This window comes from Cydia amplana, chromosome 7, assembly GCF_948474715.1.
Source record: "Cydia amplana chromosome 7, ilCydAmpl1.1, whole genome shotgun sequence".
Taxonomy (NCBI): domain Eukaryota; kingdom Metazoa; phylum Arthropoda; class Insecta; order Lepidoptera; family Tortricidae; genus Cydia; species Cydia amplana.
The window spans coordinates 11,478,135-11,499,573 of NC_086075.1; the positions used below are offsets into that span (position 1 = coordinate 11,478,135).

At 38.3% G+C, this 21,439-nt stretch overlaps 1 protein-coding gene across 1 annotated transcript; it reads left to right on the forward strand.

Moving 5' to 3' along the window:
* The first annotated feature begins 3,232 nt into the window (after nucleotides 1–3,232).
* LOC134649651 (tetratricopeptide repeat protein 21B-like) lies at nucleotides 3,233–20,779 on the forward strand. The gene is made up of 14 exons (XM_063504490.1): nucleotides 3,233–3,407; nucleotides 3,486–3,592; nucleotides 4,055–6,116; nucleotides 6,449–6,734; nucleotides 9,481–9,674; nucleotides 10,378–10,566; nucleotides 10,886–11,089; nucleotides 11,724–11,828; nucleotides 12,199–12,370; nucleotides 14,695–14,869; nucleotides 16,340–16,543; nucleotides 17,105–17,203; nucleotides 17,968–18,086; nucleotides 20,525–20,779. The coding sequence occupies exons 3-14, from the start codon at nucleotides 4,191–4,193 to the stop codon at nucleotides 20,761–20,763; spliced, it is 3,912 nt and encodes a 1,303-aa protein (XP_063360560.1). The 5' UTR covers nucleotides 3,233–3,407; nucleotides 3,486–3,592; nucleotides 4,055–4,190; the 3' UTR covers nucleotides 20,764–20,779.
* Nucleotides 20,780–21,439: the final 660 nt, after the last annotated feature.

Genomic DNA, 21,439 nt, shown 5'->3' on the forward strand with positions numbered 1-21,439 from the left:
TAGTACCTATTTCTATCAATATGTACAACTGAAATTAAATACCACTTAAATACCTTCTTATATTATTTAAGTGCTATATTCAGAGTACGGTTCTGATGTCTTTTAAGTAATTTGTAAATAATTATGATGTCAATATTATTAAGTAACTGGTTTTATCAAGCATGTGCACAACAAAAAAAAAAACATTACTTTTAATATGGTAGACATTGTAGTAACTTTGAATATTAATTGGTATCCCTAACCTGATGACATGTTTTCAAAACACGTGAATGTAAAATTTCTTAAAAATGGTAAAGAAATGTTGTGTTAAAGGTTGTGGGAGTGAAATAATTGCTAATTGGGGAATATCGTTTCACAAGAAAGCCACAATTATTACATTTTACTATAAAAATACAAGGCAACATTGTCAAACTCATTAGGGTGACTATGATGTCGGCACGATGAGACTCAGTTTTATATTCTCTAGGTCCGTGCGCACTAGTGATCCTATTAGGGTTCCGTTTTTTCCTTTTGAGGTACGGAATCCTAAAAATTAAGCAGGAACGCGACTAATTTTGTAAAAACATGGTTATATTCAAAGTCAGATCATTAAAATACAAAATATTGCTTTAAGATTGAGAAGACAATTGGGTGTCAAAAAATTGTTCAATTTAGTAAGCTACAAGAGTTAAAGCCTCAAAAGCGCACCCAATGCTCTCCTGTAACGCCGTTAATACTTTGCTCTTTGCTCGTGAAATGTCACTTCAGTGTCAATCTCTTTGATAATGAACGGATTGAACGTTCTATAGTTCGTTTTTTTAGCATTAGAAAGAAGGTAAGCGATCTTGACATGTCTTTTAATTGAAAAACGCTTTTTAAAAATCAGTAACTTATACTTATGAAAGCAGAAGAATATAAATGATCGTATTAGATTCATAATTGTTACATATTTGCCGTGACTTATTTTTAAAACATGTTTTTCAAATAAAAGACACATCAAGATTGTTTAGCTTTTTTCTAATACTAAAAAAAACGAAGTATAATGGCGACAGGCGCGCTGCCCTCCTAACGATAAGTACAATAACACATATTAAAATGTCATTTAATTGTATAGGTACCTACCTTGTTCTCAATGTGTCACACAATCGAATGAGATTTCAATAGTTATTTGTACAACAAGAGATCAAAGTTTGATATTTCTTCGAGTGCTTATTTTGAGTCCCGTGCAAGCGAAAGATTCTATAATAGATTCACGAGCGTAGCGAGTGAATCTAATTTAGAATCTTGAGCGTAGTAAGGGACTCAAAAGCGCACGAGATGTAAATAACTTTGATCTCGTGTAGTACACAACATTTTTCACCTCGGCAGTGAGAACATATTAGAGAACCCGAAAAATGTATTCCTTCTTCATCACTTACCTCTATTCACTCATGTTTTCTTAAGATATACCAACAATTAAATTTTCACCTTAGCAGCTCGAACAAGGGTACTTTGCTACTTAAAAACAGTGAGCAAAATCGTATTTTGCTCACTGAGTGAGCAAAATCGCATTTTGCTCATTTTGTCTCACTCAGTGAGCAAAATGCGATTTTGCTCACTGTTTTTAAGTAGCAAAGTACCCTTGTTCGAGCTGCTGAGGTGAAAAATTAGTTATTGCAGTTATCGTTAGGAGGGCAGCACGGTTGCGTTGCGGCAACGTCGCCATCGCTGTTAATGGCTGAATGTCTTCGTAAGGGTTGATCTTGGCGAAAAGTCTAGTAGTATTTTATATTTTTAGGGTACCGTACCTCAAAAGGAAAAAACGGAACCAATAATCATTCGAAAAAAATTCGTCATTCGCGAATGATTTGCTTATTCTCAATCGTTATTCGTCATTCAAATAAATTTGGCCATCTCTAGTATACAACACAAATCCTCTTTATTGCACATAAATGTAGGTACATAGAATTGTAAACACACATAAATCATAATACATGAAGACAGAGGTAAACAACGCTGGGCCTTATCGCTAAAGAGCGATCTCTTCCAGACAACCTAGAAAGAAATAATGTAGAAATAAAACTCCTAAATTAACTAAAGTCTGTCCAGCCATTTTCGTCAGTAGGAAAAAGCGGCAAATTTAAAGTGTAGATGCGAAGGGTGATCTTCCCAAAGAATATTTGAATTTCGCGCCTTTTTCTACTGACAAAGTTGTTTGACAGACTATAGTTATCCTCTCTTCCGAGAGTCCCGAGAATGCGAAAGAACCTGTAATAATAATCTAATTTAGAATCTTGAGCGCAGCGGGAGCATCAAAATCCGAATTGCAAAAAATCTTTGGTCGCGTGTGGCACTCAAACGAATTTTCACCTCATCAGCACCTTTAGATGTTTCACATCTAGTTAATAAGAGAAACATATACCCATGCATTGACCCATGTCGACTCACCCACTCATCCAAACCACAGACTTGTAATTTTCGCGCTCGATGATTCAAACACACATTCACTCAGACACCCGGAAAAATCCAACCTGAAATATATAAAATCCTTATTATCACTTTTACACTCATGTTTTCTGAAGGTATTTTTACTATTAAGTTTAGTTAGCACAATAAAACACAAACCCCAAACGAATTTCCGTGCATTTTGAGAAATAACGAACACGAACTTCAATTTAACAGTTCAACCGCAAACTTTGAAAGCGTTCGGAATTGCTGATACTACTATTTGACCACTATGCACTATATCTACACTTAAATAAAAATATTTTAGTAGCTAATCAATTTAAAATCTTTACCACAAATTTAACTTTTAATGTATAATATTAATTGTGATTAATTATTACGAAAAGATCAGGGCTATAACCGCGAAAATCGAAGTTCGCAAAACGGCGGGCATCTATCTCTGTCACTCTAATTACGCTTTCATTGGAGTAAAAGAGAAAGATCCCCACAATTTGCGAATTTCGGTTTTCCCGGTAGCCCCCCTGATTACGATGTTACGAACTCATACTCGTACGAGTTTTCGAACGACTTTTTCGGGGGTCGATTATGAACCGTGAACGTGATAAAAGTGAATGTATTTCTGTCTCTTTTGTTTTACTAACGCCGTGAAAAAGATAGAGCTAGCGGAACCCATGTGGAACCGAATTATTTCGAATTTGTATTTGACCCCGATTATCTATTACATGCTCTATGACGCCGTGAAATGTCAAAACCAATTGTCATTATTGTCAATGTCAACCACCCAATATAAACGAAAATAAAAATAAATAAACAAATCTAAAAGCATTGGTTATTCTACGACGCATATTCTTGTAATTTCTCCTTTCTTCTTCTCTTTATGTCTGGAATGATAACGCGGGCAACAGTAAGAGCTTTCTCAACGGAGGCATTACGTGTTGTCAACAATGTTGCTATGCAACAGTTCACCGTAACACTCAAGAACGGTAAGTAAAACAATGACTTTACTTAAGTTTTTACAGTTTTATATTAAGTTTCATTGCTATTTATACTAAATATTTCAGAAAATGCGGTGTTAGGCTATCGGCTAGTAGGAAAACATATAACTTTCGATCATACAGACGTTCCACCGGTGTTTCAAGGTAAAGGCGTGGGAAAACTGCTAGCTAAGGTTCGTATAGACATTCAAATTATTATTTATTATTAGATAATACCTAATTAAATATTAGGCATGCCAGCTTATAAGCATAGGTTCCAAAAAACTATTCTTAGGTGGTTTAGTATTAAGTTTGTGCTTCCTAAGAATGATCTTTAAGAGCATTCTACATAATATGTAATTAAATATGAAATTGTGTACTTATTGAATCATATTAATAATATCAGAGTTACCAAATGTTGAAATTATATCAGCCAGAATTGATTTCATAAAGGTCTTCCGCAAGGAAACCCAAAGCAACCAGTTGTGTGCTGTGCTTATCCAACATTTAACACCTACTATAAAAATAAGAGTACAAATTATACCTTATAAGTACTTTATGTACTTACCTATGAAAGCAATAAATGAATTACTGAAGCCCTATGTAAACAACTTAGGTATATATCTTAACAGTATTATTATTGTTTTTTTTTTCAGTATGCATTTGATCATGCTCAAAGTAACAAACTGGATGTAACATGCAGGTGTCATTTTCTGGCCAAATATTATGAGAATAATGTATCAAAATATAAAGGTCTGAAAGTTAAAATGGACTTGGAATAAAACACTAAACATGGAGGGAGCATGGCATAGATGTAATATTAATTATTATTTAAGAGAAAAATGTTATGGAAAAGCTAAAACCATCGCTAAAATAGCGTCATCCCAGTTCCCTGATATAATAGAGTATCTGTTTTATCATGGCTTAGCTCAGATACTTGAAGGACAGATCCAAAAAGGAATTAATGAATTAACCCCATTACAGTCTGACAAAGATATACAATTGGCAGTTGTTATTGCTCTAATTTATGGCCATAAACTTGCTAGTTCTGTTGAAAGAGATGCCTTGTATGGTCTTGAATCCAAACTGAAAGAGGAAAGGAAACAAGCAACTGCAACATCATACTACTACTCAGGTTTGTTTCTTTCTTTAGCCGGAAAATATGAGAAGGCCACTGAATATATTAACAAATGTCTGAAAAAAGACTCCAACAACATAAATGCCATTATTTTAAAGGGTTGGAATGATATGTATATGTATATTGGCGACATGCAGGGAGCAATTTTGGATTGCTTAGAGCTAGCTCTCAGCAAAAGTGACCGCAATGTAGAGGCTTTGCTCGGTTTAGCCAAATTTAAATACTTTGCCAAAGACCATGAAGCATCTAATCTCACTTTGGACAGATTGATTGTCAGCAGCCCTGGACAAGTCGTGCCATTGATTGAAAAGTTAAAAAACGAATTTGCGATGCAACAGTGGGAGCCAGTGCATGACACAATTGAAAGAATATTTCACTTGGAATGTGATAATATTGTGGCCTTGAAAATCCGGATTTATATTGCTTTATGTAAAAATTCAGACTACATTGAAGCTGCTGATCAGTTAAATAAGTTTTATGGAGTGTTAGAGAACGAAGAGACATATAATGGCTTTCAATTTTACAATACAACTCAGATATTTTCAAGAGTCTGTGGCAGATCAAGCGCAGTCCTCTCTCAAGTTTACAGATTTGCACAATATGCTTCAGAAATGTATTCCAACAATGTTGATTATTTAAGTGAGGTGGGATACCAATGTCTCCTTCAAGGAAAGCATAAAGACGCCTTAAGTTTTTTCAAGGCGGCCAGTAAAATCGATAGCAACTCTATAACTGCATTATGCGGATTAACCCTTTGCCAGATGTATGAAAACGGGCCTACTGAACAAATCTCGCAACAAATAGAACTATTGTTTGAAATGCAAGGCTCAAAAAAGGTGCCTATTCTATATTTACTGTCAGCACAGTTGAATTTGAAAAACTCATCAACTGCTGTGTCTTTGCTCAACACTGCTTTTGAAGCTAAAGTCTCTTCAGCTAACAGATATCCTTTTGGATTGACATATGTGAAGGATCTTGATCCTGATTTCTTGCTTGACATTCACAAAGAGTACAAGAAACATTTGCCGAAGAAACCATTTGTGATTGTTGGTTACTTGTTGTATTCGCAAGAGAGCAGTCCTTTAGTTTCAAACTGCTTGAATATTCTAGAGACAGCGTGCAAAGCGTGCCCTGGCTTGATAACAGGCTTATACGAACTTGCCAAGTTAAAGTTTCTATTTGGTTATTCAAATGAAGGTCAGAAGCTAGCTCAACAAGTTGGTGAACTTGATAATACGCATGCTGGCAGCCAAGTCCTGTTGGCTCAAATTTACATTCAACAACAAGCCTTTACTAAAGCCGCACAGGCTTTAGAGTTGTGTTTAAGCTACAATTTCAAAGTCCGGGACAGTGCTATATACCATTTCTTGAATGGAGTGATTTTGAAAAGTGCTAACCATCTTGAAGATGCTTTATCGAGTTTCAACACAAGCTTGCAGATAACCACTAGCAAAACCAGTAATGCTAGTCGCCAGTTTGAATCAGATTTGAACATCATTGACAAGGCCACTTTGTATTTACAAATTATAGAAATACAAACATCTTTGGGCCAGTTAGCTGAAGCTGGGAAAACTATGCAGGTAACATTTATAATCTTTTAAGTTTTGGAAAAAGACATTTAATTTATTTTTAAGGGGTTAAAATGAGATAAAGCCTAGGTTGATTTTCGGTATTTTTGATTCCATTTAGCCATTTGGCTTGTTATAATTTTCAAATAACGTAAATGCTAAATAATTACACTTTAACATAAAGTTGACTCCATACAAAATCGAAAATACGATAAATCAGTTTGGTCATGCCTTGCCTTGTATTTAAAAATAGATTTGACGTCAATAACGTTTTATATTTGAATCTGTATGCCAGCAACCCGTGTTGCCCTTTAATAATAACTTTGTGTCTATTTCTTTTATAGGAAGCTATTCAAGAATTTTCCTACACCTCAGAAGAAAGTCGCCTCCTCATAGCTCGTGCAGACCTGGCTCTAAAGAAAGGTGACGTCGACGGGGCTATTGACATCCTAAACGAAATAAAACCGGGCCAGCCATATTACTTCCAGGCCCACAGCAAAATGGCCCATATATATCTACAAGAGAAGAAAGACCGAGCTATGTTCACGACGTGTTTTAAAGAGGTAGTCGGCAATCACCCGATGGCTGATGCCCATACTATGATGGGCGATGTTTATATGTCAATTCATGGTAAGCTATAGGTACAAGTAATTATAAAATACTTTGGTATTGATATTTTACTTGTGTTATACACAACACAATTCTGTAGGAAGTGAAAAATAAACCTTATATTGTGGGTAGTAAAGTCCATATTAATCACAGCACAAGGTATCGACTTTGGGGACTTCTGGGGGTCTGGGGTCTGGGATTGCTTTGTAGTTTTATGTTATTATTTTTATTATATCAATCACTAGCGACGCGCCCCGGATTCGCACGGGTTAACAAGTTATACATAAACCTTCCTCTTGAATCTATTAAAAAAAAAGCGGCCAAGTGCGAGTCGGACTCGCCCATGAAGGGTTCCGTATTTAGGGGATTTATGACGTATTAAAAAAAAAACTAGGTACTTACTAGATCTCGTTCAAACCAATTTTCGGTGGAAGTTTGCATGGTAATGTACATCATATATTATTTTTAGTTTTATCATTCTATTATTTTAGAAGTTACAGGGGGGGGGGGGGGACACATTTTACCACTTTGGAAGTGTCTCTCGCGCAAACTATTCAGTTTAGAAAAAAATGATATTAGTTTCAGCTCTAGTATGGGGAACCCCCAAAATTTATTGTTTTTTTCTATTTTTGTGTGAAAATCTTAATGCGGTTCACAGAATACATCTACTTACCAAGTTTCAACAGTATAGTTCTTATAGTTTCGGAAAAAAGTGGCTGAGACATACGGACGGACAGACGGACAGACAGACAGACATGACGAATCCATAAGGGTTCCGTTTTTTGCCATTTGGCTACGGAACCCTAATAACCGCATCAAAATCCGTTGCTTAGTTTTAAATATCTAAGCATACATAGGGACAGACAGACAGCGGGAAGCGTCTGGGCTTACAGTTTTACAAGTACAAGCAAACTGGTTTTTTTTCTATCTCATTTAGCTTGCACCTCGTAGTCAGTGGCGTCCATAAAATTGTATTTGTAAAGTTGTTGGGCAGGGACAAGTTCAATCGCGCGAGTGGGTATTTTTGGAGTGGAGCCACATACATTTTGTCATATAAAGCTGTAGGACCACGATCCCGACTATCGGGTCGTCCGGCCTGGGAACGAAATCATAAAATACCCGATAGTCGGGTTTTCGCCAATGAATGTGTTTATACAAGGTGTCCCAAGAAGTAGTGATATACTGAAGCTGGGAGGTAGAGGACCTAGAGGGCTATCTGAATTCTGAATCACCCCCATGTATGTTCCGCGATTTTTCGTATTTTTGGAGTTATGATTTTTTTTAATTTTTCACGTATCGCCGAGTACGATGAGATTTTTATTTATGGTGACGTGACTTATTGCGGTAGATGCTTGATTTTTTTTGTGTGCTAAGCTGATAGATAGGCCAATTCAGTATGGTAACATTTACTATCGTTAGATCTTTGAATGGAATTAAAAAAAAATGTAATGCCAAGAAAGATAAAATTACCCAGTATGTTTTATTTTTTTTTAAGCGCCCTTGAAGTTGTGAACATACTGGGTAATTTTATCTTTCTTGGCATGAATTTTTTTTAACCGACTTCCAAATCTAAAAGGAGGTTATCAATTCGGTTGTTTTTTTTATTTTTTTTTATTTTTTTTATTTTTTTTATTTTTTTTTATCTTTTTTTATTTTTTTTATTTTTTTTATTTTTTTTTTATGTTTGTTACTCCATATCTCCGTCATTACTGGACCGATTTTGAAATATTTTTTTTTATTGTATGTATATGCATACAGATTGGTCCCGTTTTTGTCAAAACCCAGTTCTGATGATGGGATCCATGAGTAATCGAGGGAACTCCTCAAATCTTAAAGGCATACATATAGTGATTTTTGTGTTTTTATCAACAAATCAAGCATATACATTTAAAAAAGTGACATTTGATGAAGTGGAACAGCTGATGATGATCAGAACGGAACTCTTCAACGACGCATAGTACACGTTTGACGATTTGTCCTCTTCGTTATGTTTGTTAAGCAAGTTAAGTTTTTAAGCCACATTTTTGTCAAGCTCGAGTTCTGATGATGGGATTCATGAGGAATCGAGGGAACTCCTCAAATCTTAAAGGCATGCATATAGAGATTTTTGTATTTTCATCAAAAAATTAAGCATTTTCATTAAAAACTGTCGCATTTGATGCAGTGGAACTGCTGATGATGATCATAACGGAACTCTTCAACGACGCATAGCTCGCATTTGGCGATTTGTCCTTTTCGTTATGTTTGTTAAGCAAGTTAGGTTTTTAGGCACATTTATGTCAATCTCAAGTCCTGAACATGGGATCCATGAGGAATCGAGGGAACTCCTCAAATCTTAAAGGCATACGTATAGAATTTTATATATTTTCATCAGAAAATCAAGCATTTACATTACAAACTGTGGCATTTGATGAAGCGGAACTGCTGATGATGATCAGAACAGAACTCTTCAACGACGCATAGTACACGTTTTGTGATTCTGAATTTCGATTTTGACTTGGACTGGGCCCCGGACTCCGGACTCGGACCCGTACTCGGACTCGGACCCGTACTCGGACCTTGATCCGGAAAACCACTATGATACCTAAACTAAACAAACCACTATGATTACCATAAAATGTATACATACTACCAAATAAAGTATAAGCGCCGTTAAGTGGGTCCAGGCTAGTAGTTAGAGAAGTCGGTTTTTTTCTATTAAAGATTATTTTAATTCCATTCCAAGATCTAACGATAGTAAATGTCTCTTGTATTGTATGTATTTTAGAGCCAATCCAAGCAGTGGAGTCCTACGAAGCGGCCCTCCAGAGTAACCCGAAGGACGTGAACTTGGTCCGCAAACTTGGCGAGGCGCTGGTGAAGACGCATCGGTACGACGCCGCCGCGCAGCACTATGAGGCAAACATTAAGTTGCTTAGCGATGATACACTCAGATTTGAGTATCTCGAGCTTCTCGTAAAGGTATGCTTTTAACATGATATTATTTATTTATTTTTTATTTTTTCGTTTATTCATTAAATATGTACAGCAAACTTTTCACTATATCTAATTATACATTTTAATTGAAGCCAGCGTTTAAAGACATAGTGTGCAGTAACAGCCCAAAAAGACCGGGGCCTGTGCTAGGGCTAGTTACAATATATGTGACACAAGTTTAGAGAGCGATCGGATAAATAAATTTCATATACCTAATATAAAATTTACTACTATTAAATACCTACTTAAGTACGAATTCACAAATTTCGAGGTTTTGAGAGGTGTACATATTTTGACAGGCGTGGCTCACTCCGCGATATCGACGCGTCGCTAAAAGTACCATCACGCTCCGCGATTGTTACGCCATTTATGGTCCTAGTTAAATTGGTTGTTCCATACTAACGCTATGGAATGTCCAATTTAGCTAGAACCCTAAATGGCGTAACAATCACGGAGAGTGACTGTACATGCGGCCCACACCAATTTTGGTGTCTTGTCATAGTAGACATAGTAGTTGTCGCGCATCGCTACGGAACGTATGCCTGCTCGCGCTAGCGCCACCTGGCGGTCATATCTGTCGTAATACTCGTAATATAGAGATGCGTTTTGTCAGAGAGTGAACGTTAACCTTACTATTATGCTATGATTTTGTATTGTATCGTATCGTAATATGATATTTTGCTTTCAGCTAAAACAATATGACAAAGTGGACTCAGTGATATCGGCCGACCTGAACGAAATGTACAACAAGGGTAAAGACATCCCGACTTTGAAGCGGCGAGTCAATCTGCTCCTCATTCAGGCCAAGAGCCGTGAGCTCAAGAACCCGACCGCTGGAAACACGCACCTGATTCTGACAGAGGCGAGGGACTTGCAGGTCAGATGCTTTTTAGGGTTCCCTAGTCAGCAAGTTTTTTTTATACCACATCGGTGGCAAACAAGCATACGGGCCGCCTGATGGTAAGCAGTCACCGTAGCCTATGGACGCCTGCAACTCTAGAGGTGTTACATGCGCGTTGCCGACCTTTTAAAAACCTGTACACTCCTTTTTTGAAGAACCCCATACCGTAGACCCTCGGGAAAACCTCGGAAGGGAGCTCATTCCACAGCCGGAGCGTCCGCGGGAGGAAATTCCTCTTAAACCGCACATTACGTATCTTTATCCCGTTTTTGTGATTTTTGCTTTTTTATTGCAGGCAGCTATAGTGAAAAGGATTGAGGTAGACTCGCGAGGAGACCTGCAAGAAGAGCGGCGGCAGTTGTCTCACATCCTCTGCTGCTTGGCGAAAGTTAGGTCTACGAAGGAACCGGCGGTCGCCGCCAACCTGTACTCTGAGGCGCTAATACAAGCCCCGAGAGACCCTAACACGTTGCTGGCATTGGCCAAGTTATTCGCACATGTGAGTACATACCACTGACAATCCAACCTCTAGACTGAGCTTAGGCCAATTCTTTCATGAAACCGATGCTGCCAAAAATACGGGGGTGCGGGGGGACGAGGTGAGCGAATCCCGTGCCGTGATTGGTCCGTTCAAAGACACGGACCAATCACGGCACGGGATTGACTCGAAGATGGAGTAACGCTACCGTATGTGTGGCAGAGGGGGTAGCGCGACTATGCTATGTCTAGAGGTTGGATTGTCTGTGGTACATACTAAGCTTGTGTTATATAGTGAACGTATCGTCGGTCACAAGTCATTTTAATTAAGACGTTATCTCGTGCACGGTAAGGTTCAAATCGTTTCGCTTGGTCCGATAGCGGCGTTGTGGCAAATGTGAAGTCCATACATGAGCCGGCAGTGGCCGCCAATCTGTATTCGAATGCTCTTATACAATCTCCGAGATACCCTAAAACGTTGCTGGCTTTGAACAAGGTAGCACATGTGTGTAGGTGTGTAGGTATCATAGGTCTAGAATGTACAACATTACCAAAATTGGAATGTATATAACGGTGTATTCCAAGATATAACCATCCTTTTGTGTAAGGTTTTCTTTTGTGTTAAATAAATAATATGAACGCACGTTTGTTTTTAGATGAATAATCCAGAGAAGTGTGAGCAAACATGCGCCATCCTGTTGAACACCGACCCAAACAACGAATCTGCTGCGGTTATGATGGCCGATCTAGCTTTTCGAAAAGTAAGTATTAACACAAAAGCCGTGTGAATTGTTGCACGGTCTATTTACTAACCCAGACTCGGCCAATGTTAGTAACCTAATGTTGTGTCTAAACTACTGTATTATAAATTATTATTTTTTTATTCGAATTTCACAGTATCTAGATAACTAAAGGGGCCCACTGATTAACAGTCCGTCGGACGATATCGGCCTGTCAGTTAGAAGAAAAAGTTGACAGTTCCGAACAACTGACAGGCCGATAATATCAATGGGCCGCTTAAAAGCTTATACGGGCCGGACTTATAATATATGTTGATTGTGAAAAGAGTATGTAATTTCTTCAAATTATCACTTGTGGGTTGTTTCTTACTCAAAATGTTGTCAACGCCAGGTGGATCTAGAAACTGCCCAACGCCACCTGACTCAGATCCTCTCAGTGAAGCCGATGAGCTGGGAGGCACTAGCACAACTCATCGAAGTACAGTGGCGGCGCGGCAAGCTGGCAGATGCTGAACCAGCGTTAGATGCGGCCAAGCTGGAGCTAGGAGACGGGGACGACCCAGGTACGGAACATATAGATCCTATCAGTGGCCGATGAGCTGGGAGGCACTAGCACAACTCATCGAAGTACAGTGGCGGCGCGGCAAGCTGGCAGATGCTGAACCAGCGTTAGATGCGGCCAAGCTGGAGCTCGGAGACGGGGACGACCCAGGTACGGAACATATAGATCCTATCAGTGGCCGATGAGCTGGGAGGCACTAGCACAACTCATCGAAGTACAGTGGCGGCGCGGCAAGCTGGCAGATGCTGAACCAGCGTTAGATGCGGCCAAGCTGGAGCTCGGAGACGGGGACGACCCGGGTCACAGAATAAATAATAGTACTAAGTATAGGTGAACCAGGATCTATTGAGGGTGCGCCATGTTACGGAAATTTGTTGGTACTAATTTCTAGCAATGGCAACAATTTTAATAATAGACAACATCTACCCTCTATGATAGTTGTCAATATTGACAATGTAAACATTGCTTTGTCTAGTTTCGTGTGAATTATTATTAGACTGCAATAATCATGCCGAAAGTTTTAGATTTTACAGAGAAAAAAGTTGTAAATAGTGTATATAGTTATTTATTGGAAAAAAACGTGCGGGAGAGAAATTTCTTCCATTAGAAAACATAACGAAATTAGCATCTGAATTGACGGGTAAGTTTCAAACTTATGGACAAATGTCACTATAGTCAGGTCGTTACGATTTGGTTGATGTCTTGTAATCATTTGATTTGTGTATTAGGTGTATCGCATGCATCGGTATCACGGAGTGCTAGCGAAGGGCGTAAGGGCGGAATTAAACGACCAAACCTAAAAAAAAAGAAACCAAAAAAAACAGAAAAAGACTTTACGCTATTCATTTTATCTAAATCGAGTCAGCCATTTAAGCGTAAAATCCGAAGAAATATCCAAACATCAAACTTCGCACTTATTAAAGTTGTCGGAATAAAACAAAATCATCTGCCAATTTCCATTGTCCCCACTATACAAATTGTTGCTATATAAAATTCAAAACGAGCGCCCTCTTGACAATACTCCCAAAGTTCTGGTTTACCTATACAGAAGACTTACTCTCTAACAAAACGCGTCTGTTACGATCAGCATAGATATGGCCGCTAGGTGGCGGCAGCGCCACGCGCGGCTTATGGCTCTCCCCAAAATTGGGGCCGAACGGACGTACTTTTAGCTACCTGTAGCAAAGCGACGAAATCGCGGAGTGAGCCACGCCTGCCCGGGTACTTAATTAATCTTAGATTTTATTACATGGCAACAAAAATGAAATGGATTTTTTGAAAATTTCAAGTGTACAGTCGCCATCAGATATATCGGAGCGGCAGAGGTGCTCAAAAATATCTGAACACGCATCTAGCGCCATGAAAATAGAGGCGTGTTCAGATATTTGTGAGCACCTTGTCCGCTCCGGTATATCTGATAGCTACTGTACCACGTCACAGGGCGGACACGCCATACATCAAAAATGATTTGCGTTTATATGTGTGCGCGGCACGTCTGTACACGCGTCATTGTGTATGTGTGCGTAAAAGTCGCTCTACTGACATGCGCCAGAAGTCCGTCAGATTCATGTCGCGGCCAGTCGCGGGGCGAGGTAATCCGAGTCGGGGCGGGGCGGTGCGTGGCCGTTCTGTATGATAATACTATTACTTATTCTGTGACCACGCGTTCTCACTTTTGGCCGGTCGGAATTATATTTCAAGCTACGAAACTAACTCTTTAAAGACCGCGGTCCATATTTCATGGGACACTACTAATTTTATCATATAGAACCAAAGTCGGCAATATCCACAGGTAGAAAAGTAGGTTTCGCTGTATAATATGAGTCAATAGGCTACATGACTAATTTTTTTATGGTATCAATCGATCGGGTTTGTTTTTAGGATCAAATGTCTATATGGGACCCATTGCTTTAAAGTAACACAAAAGTCAGAAATTGTAATCAAAGGCCGACAGTCGCACTTCACTCGCGAAACGCCCTATACAAAACGGCCAAGGGCCGTGACGTCATCGCCCATCTTGTAGTATGGACAAAACAAGAAAATTGCGTTTTTGTCGGTGAAATATTGCGTTTATGTATATAGTTGCCATACAATATTTTATTGCATGAAATGTAAGGAATCGAATGATCCCTTACTTTTATCGTGTTTGGAAGTTAAAAAGAAACTTAAATTTTGAAACTTTCAGGTCCTGTATTTTTGTAATTTTTCAATATTTTATTTTAATATCCACATAATTGTGATAAATTGCTCGTTTGCTATCTATTTTACTAGATTTTGTTATAAAATTCAACATGTGTCATCATCCCTATTATGACTGGTTGCCAGGCTACCAGTACTGCAGCGGCGTGATGTCCGTGTACGGCGGGCGCGCCAACGCGGCGCTCCGGCAGCTGAACCAGGCGCGGCGCTGCGCGCGCTGGGGCGCCGCGGCGGCGCGCCGCATGGTGCTGCTGTGCCTGGCGCAGCACCAGCCCGGCCACCACGACGCCGGCAACGAGGAGTGAGTACCGGCACAAAATATGATATGATATGATGATATGATTTATTTATCTCACAATATACAATTTCACTTAAAATTACACATGGTAGATTGTCAGCGATTTATATTGTGATTGTCAGTTTTTTTACATTACGAAATAATTGAATAAGTATGAAGAATAACAGTCACAATCAAAATTTCATTCAAAATTTAGGTATTAAATTACAAATCGTAGAAATAGAAATAGATACAGTACAGAAGTCAATCACATGTATGTACTTCACTTTTCATACCTACGCTCGGCGGTCGCTCTAGGGTTGTCAACTATGACTTATGCACAAAAAACTATCGTAGTAACGTGATAGTGGCACTCGTATCTAGTAGTAGCCCGGGCGGGGTGCATAGGTACCTACCTACCTAACTGTTCTGTTTAACGTTAAAACAAACCATCGAAATACAAGCAGATACTTACTTCTCTGAAACCACTGGTAGCTTAAAAAACGACAATTCATCGTTTTATGTTGAATTCAAACGACCGTCCACTGAACAGTTATAATAACTTTTTTTTGTTTCTCCATTATTGCACAAAAAAGTTCACAGACGCGTGTCTCAAGCGGATGGCACTCGCGCTCGCACTGGTCCCAACCGGTCCGAGATATCGTGTCCGTGAGCAGTGTCTATGTGTGCGTCGCTCGAGCGCACTTTGTATGTAGATTGATTTCTGTACTGTATCTATTTTGTGGTACCGGACTGTTTCGCAGCTGCCGACCGAACCAGACCAGGCGAGATATTAAGGCCCACTTGCACCATCCCACAAACCCGGGGTTAAGCGATTTAACCGTTAACCAAGTGTCAAATTGTACTGGTAACCATGGTAACTCCAGGTTTAACCTGTTAACCCCGGGTTAGTGAATTGGTGCAAGTGGGCCTTACTGTAAACGCTCCGTGCGTTTGACTTAATCACCATATCAACGCGAGGAAATTACTGACTGAAAAACATTACAAATATTTTTTATGAACGCTATTAAAATTTTTCGACGTCGAAACGTTTTCGACGCCGCGTCAAACGCAAAAGCTGTCTCTCAGACGCCACGTCACCGAAGTGTCAAAACTGAAATTGAACTTTATGCATATGCACCTAGGTCTATGTTGCTCTGTGGTCTATGACCGATTAATACGTCTTTGGCGTTGGACCTGCGGTGCGTATATATCGGTCATTACAAATACGGTTTACGGGGTACGGTTTTTTTATGAACGCTATTAAATATTTATCATTCAAAATCATCACTTAAAAGTCAATTCCACCAGGCAACATGAACAAACGACTTCTTATAATTTGCACAAAACTCCTTTGCTACGCTTGTGGATAAAATGCAACTTTCTCATCAGTTGTTGAAGAATAAAGAAAGCCTTTGCGAGCCGGTGTGGTGAATTTTTTTTTATGTTTATGTTTGTCAGACTCCATTTTATTATTTTTCATTATCCTCCCAGCGACACAAGAATGCTAGCGCTCAAAACAGCCGAAAAACTGCTAGCGGAAGTAGCGCCCGGAGACCGTAAAGCCCTGCAGGCGCTAATCCAGCTCGCTACGAGACAAAAGAGCATGGCCGAGCGCGTGCTGCAAGACCTGCTGCCTGCCATTACCGATGACGCCGGGCAGGATGACCCGTACCTCATACTGGCTATTGCTAACGCGTAAGTTTTTAAAAGGTGTTCTTAAAAGTTAAAACTTAATGTTTCAAGTTAAATTTCATACGAGGATACTGGCGACGTGTTTTAAAATTGCGAGTTTTTCTATTTTCAAAGGTTTCAAAATCTCTTATGTAGGGTTTTTTGTAATGAAGTTTCTTGCAGGGCTCGGAACCGGTTTTTTTGTAAAACCCAAAATAGACCAATATTTTGAATTATTTTATGCTCTTTACGTAGGACTGAATTATGTATTTAGGTTACAATTTCGTATTATTAGATTGTCCCATTAAAAATGAAATAATAAACCAAAGAACGAAAAAGAACGTAATAATACCGGTATTTTTTGTATGAAGAAAAAACCGGTTCCGAGCCTTGGTTTCTTGTTAAATTTTCCATAATCTTCCGACTAAACTTTCAAAGTAAATTTATAATAGTTGTATAACATAGTGTAGAAAAGTGTTATATTTTTATACTATGGTATCAGTTTTGTTTTGTTTACTAACACAGCAGTTTAAGTAACTATCCTATTATTCGAGAAAATCGTTTAGCCAAACACTTTTATTCCAGTTACAATATCGTCAAACAACCAACGAGAGCCAAGAATATCTTAAAACGGACTATTTCGTCCATACTTTGGACACCGGAGAAGGCTGATGGTTTAGGGAGGTATGCTCTATCATTTAATCTACATTGAATTATATTTAATGTCATTAACCTTTTAACCGCCAGACGGCGAAGGAATATGCCGTGCTCGCAATTATTTAGGCGAAATTGAACTTTACGGAGTCCCGCGTAAATCCCTATTACATTGGCGAAGTTGTCGGCTGTAGCAAGACTTTTCGATGACGGCCACAGCCGACTAGTGTGGCGGTCAATGGGTTAGTCATAATTTGAACATTCGTGGCCCAAACTGCAAAAACCATTGTTGAGCACACCCAAAAAGTATTCAAGTACGAAGTCTAACGAGTTCTAAATCATAATGGTTTAAGTAATTATCTTTTCACCTCAGCAGCTCGAACAAGAGTACTTTGCTACAAAAACAGTGAGCAAAATCGCATTTTGCTCACTGAGTGAGACAAAATGAGCAAAATGCGATTTTGCTCACTGTTTTTAAGTAGCAAAGTACCCTTTTTCGAGCTGCTGAGGTGAAAATTTAATTGTTGGTATATCTTAAGAAAATATGAGTGAATAGAGGTAAGTGATAAAGAAGGAATACATTTTTCGGGTTCTCTAATATGTTCTCACTGCTGAGGTGAAAAATGTTGTGTACTACACGAGATCAAAGTTATTTACATCTCGTGCGCTTTGAGTCCCTTACTACGTTCAAGATTCTAAATTATAGAATCTTTCGCTTGCACGGGACTCAAAATAAGCACTCGAAGAAATATCAAACTTTGATCTCTTGTTGTACAAATAACTATTATCATTAGATGCTGGTTGGAAGTCGCTGAAGGCCAAGTGAGCTCCGGACGGGTGGACGCTGCGAAAGAACTGCTGACTAAGGTCCTCAACCACAACAACTCGTGCTCCGCAGCTTATCAACTTTTAGGTAAGTTCGTAATAGCATAGAGAAAATAATACATAGAGTGCTCACTCCATACATCAGTTTTAGTACCAGAAAGACTATTAGCATCTAGCATCGAGTAGCGGAACTATCAGTACTGCTACTTGACAATAGATGTAGCACCGACCGGAAAGTCTTATTCTGTTGTGATAAGACTTTCCGGTCGGTGCTACATCTATTGTCAAGTAGCAGTACTGATAGTTCCGCTACTAGATGCTAGATGTAGACACTGAAATTAATAGTCTGAACTGATGTATGGAGTGAGCACTCTTGTCTTACTATATTTCTCTATGGTAATAGTGAACATTTACAAACAGCAACAATCTTAATTATCCATCGGTGGATCTTATTACAAAAGGCATAATGTCCACCGATGGACAGTTGACAGTGTGGGCGATGGTACAAAAAATATTGCTGTTTAAGATCGGTTTTCGGGTTTTCCTAGGATAGAGGTGCCGTCATATAGCGGCCGTCTCCATACAAATAGTACGACATCCACATTTAGCCGTATTATTTAGTATGGAGACGGCCGCTATATGACGGCACCGCTATCCTAGGAAAACCGATCTTAAGTTCGTAATAGTGAACATTTACAAACAGCAACAGTCTTAATTATCCACCGGTGGATCTTATTCAGGGGCAGGAAACTTAAACCTTATGTATGGAAATCAGCGCTGTATCCGCAGTAGCATCATATCAGTGCAATATTTCCTCACCTGATGCTTCCAAATGAATCAAACAGATGGCGCCACCGCGGAAAAACATGTGTTTAAAAAACTCTCATCCAACCCATAATTATTAAAAAGAAAAAAAAATTGTCTTTGCATTTTTGACACAAATTCCGTTTCAAGTATAAAACGTTTAAAATTTTCTGTAATTTTAGTACCTCACATTTTTTATATCGTTTATATTCGTTTTAATATCATTTTATTTATATGAACATAATATAATCGTTTTTATTAACAACAACTAACTAAATAGATTCGCCAAGTGCCCTACGTGAAAGGAAACGTTAAAACAAAAAAAACATAGTAACCGTCAAACTATAAAAGTCAAACAGAAAACTTAAATTCTCTGAAATTATATATTAATAATTTAATTTAATCACTATAAATTGATGAAAATGTGTGCGCCTGGGAGAAAAAAACGATATTGCCTTATCGGCTGTGCGAATCAAAACAAAATTACTCCAAAACGCGTCAATTCTTCGTGGCATGTGCTATAGCTAGTCAAATTTACGTCCAAGTGTGGTCTAAGTTTTAATAGTGGATTTGTTATATTTCGAACTAATTTACTATAAGTGGTACCCGTAGAAAATATAATTTTTATGGTTTGTTATGCATGTAAGTAATGAAAAATAAATGCCATTTTTACACATCCGTGTTTTTACTTTTGCGACTAAAATATTCTTTGGTGTAAACATTTATAAAATACTAAATAAATAGGTTGTCGTAAATTGTCACTGCATGAATAGGTAATTAGGTATTACATAATATATTAGCGCCTTCTTCCTTGACCGTGTACAGTGTACTACAATAAGGTGTATTCATTTTTCACGTGATTGCTTACACCTTATTGCAGGTGAAAGAATGGAAACCTCAAATTTGTAGTTCACTGTAAACGGTCAAGGAAAAAGGCGCCATACTGGCGCCATAGTTTTATTAGTATGCATGTGTGCACTGTGCACGCACACATACGTAACGGTTAGTTTGGTCAAATTCCGCTTGGAGCGTTTGTGTAGACGTTTTTTGACATTTATCGCGAGTTGGCTCTCTTTTACTATATATAGTTATTATACTCTTTGATCTTATTACAAAAGGCATAAAGTCCACCGATGGACAGTCGACAGTGTGGGCGATGGTACAAAAATATTGCTGCTAAAGATCGGTTTTCCTAGAATAGCGGTGCCGTCATATAGCGGCCGTCTCCATACTAAATAATACGGCTAAATATATAGTTCGTTTTTTAGCATTAGAAATAAGGTAAACAATCTTGATGTGTCTTTTAATTGAAAAACACATTTTAAAAATAAGTTACGGTAAATATGTAACAATTATGAATCTAATACGATCTTTTATAGTCTTCTGCTTTCATAAGTTATAGTTATTGATTTTTAAAAAGTGTTTTTCAATTAAAAGACATGTCAAAATCGCTTACCTTCTTTCAAGTTCTTTCTAATCCTAAAAAAACGAATATAGATGTAGTATTTGTATGGAGACGGCCGCTATATGACGGCACCGCTTTCGGAGGAAACCAAAGCTTTAGCGATTTGACTGAAACGTTACCTTACAGGACTATTAAAATAAGTTGCTTGTCCTCTATTAAGCTTCTTTTGAAAATTATTAATTTGGGAGATGAGTAGTCTGTAGTTCTGTACTTAATCCCTATACCTCTTAACATTCTATTTTTTTCAAACTTTACAGGTTACTTATCTGAAAAGGAACAGAACTACAAAAGCGCCGCCCAGAACTACGACAACGCATGGTCATTCGGAGGCAAGAGCGATCTTTCTGTTGGCTACAAACTCGCCCACGCATATCTGAAGCTTAAGAAATACCCGGAGTGCATTGTCGTCTGTCGGCACATACTTAAGGCGCATCCTGACTACCCCAAGCTTAAGAAAGAGATATTGGAGAAGGCTAAAACTAATTTAAGAACATAAATATGCATTTTACAAAATGGTCGTGGCTTTGATTAGAAGCGACTCTCGTCTGATGTCTTGGATGGATTCCATGTGCACCTAGTAAGAGCCAGTTCCAAAGCTGATTAACGTAAAGTAGAAGTCATCACATAGAGAATCCGCAAATTTTGCATATGGAAATTACGATTGTAATTATAGCTGGTCAACCAAATCTTGTCAGTAAAAAAGGCGCGAAATTCAAATTTTCTACGGGACGATATCCCTTCGCGCCTACATTGTTCAAATTTGCCGCCTTTTTCTACTGTCAAGATCTGGTTGACCAAGTATAGCTTTATTTATTCGGCTACAACTGCTCTGATTGGCCTTTGTATATGCTTTTATCGTGGTCATAAATTCATAATATCCGTCCTTTTCTACTAAATGTATAAAATTATAGAAGGTGCTTGTAAGTAAATGAAATAAGTTTAAAAAAAACTGATCTCCTGTCATAGTAAGGAATAATTTGTATGGCATTGTTCATGAAAAGCTTTGTTATTCAGGAACTGAATTCTTATAATTTGACCGTAGTTAGTACTTAACTTTCTTATAACGTGTTAGCATACATATAACAGCGCACAATAAAACGAATATTTTAAAACATGCATAAATATTTAATTAAACTGTTTTGTGACCTTGCTACACAAAGATTAGTCAAAAT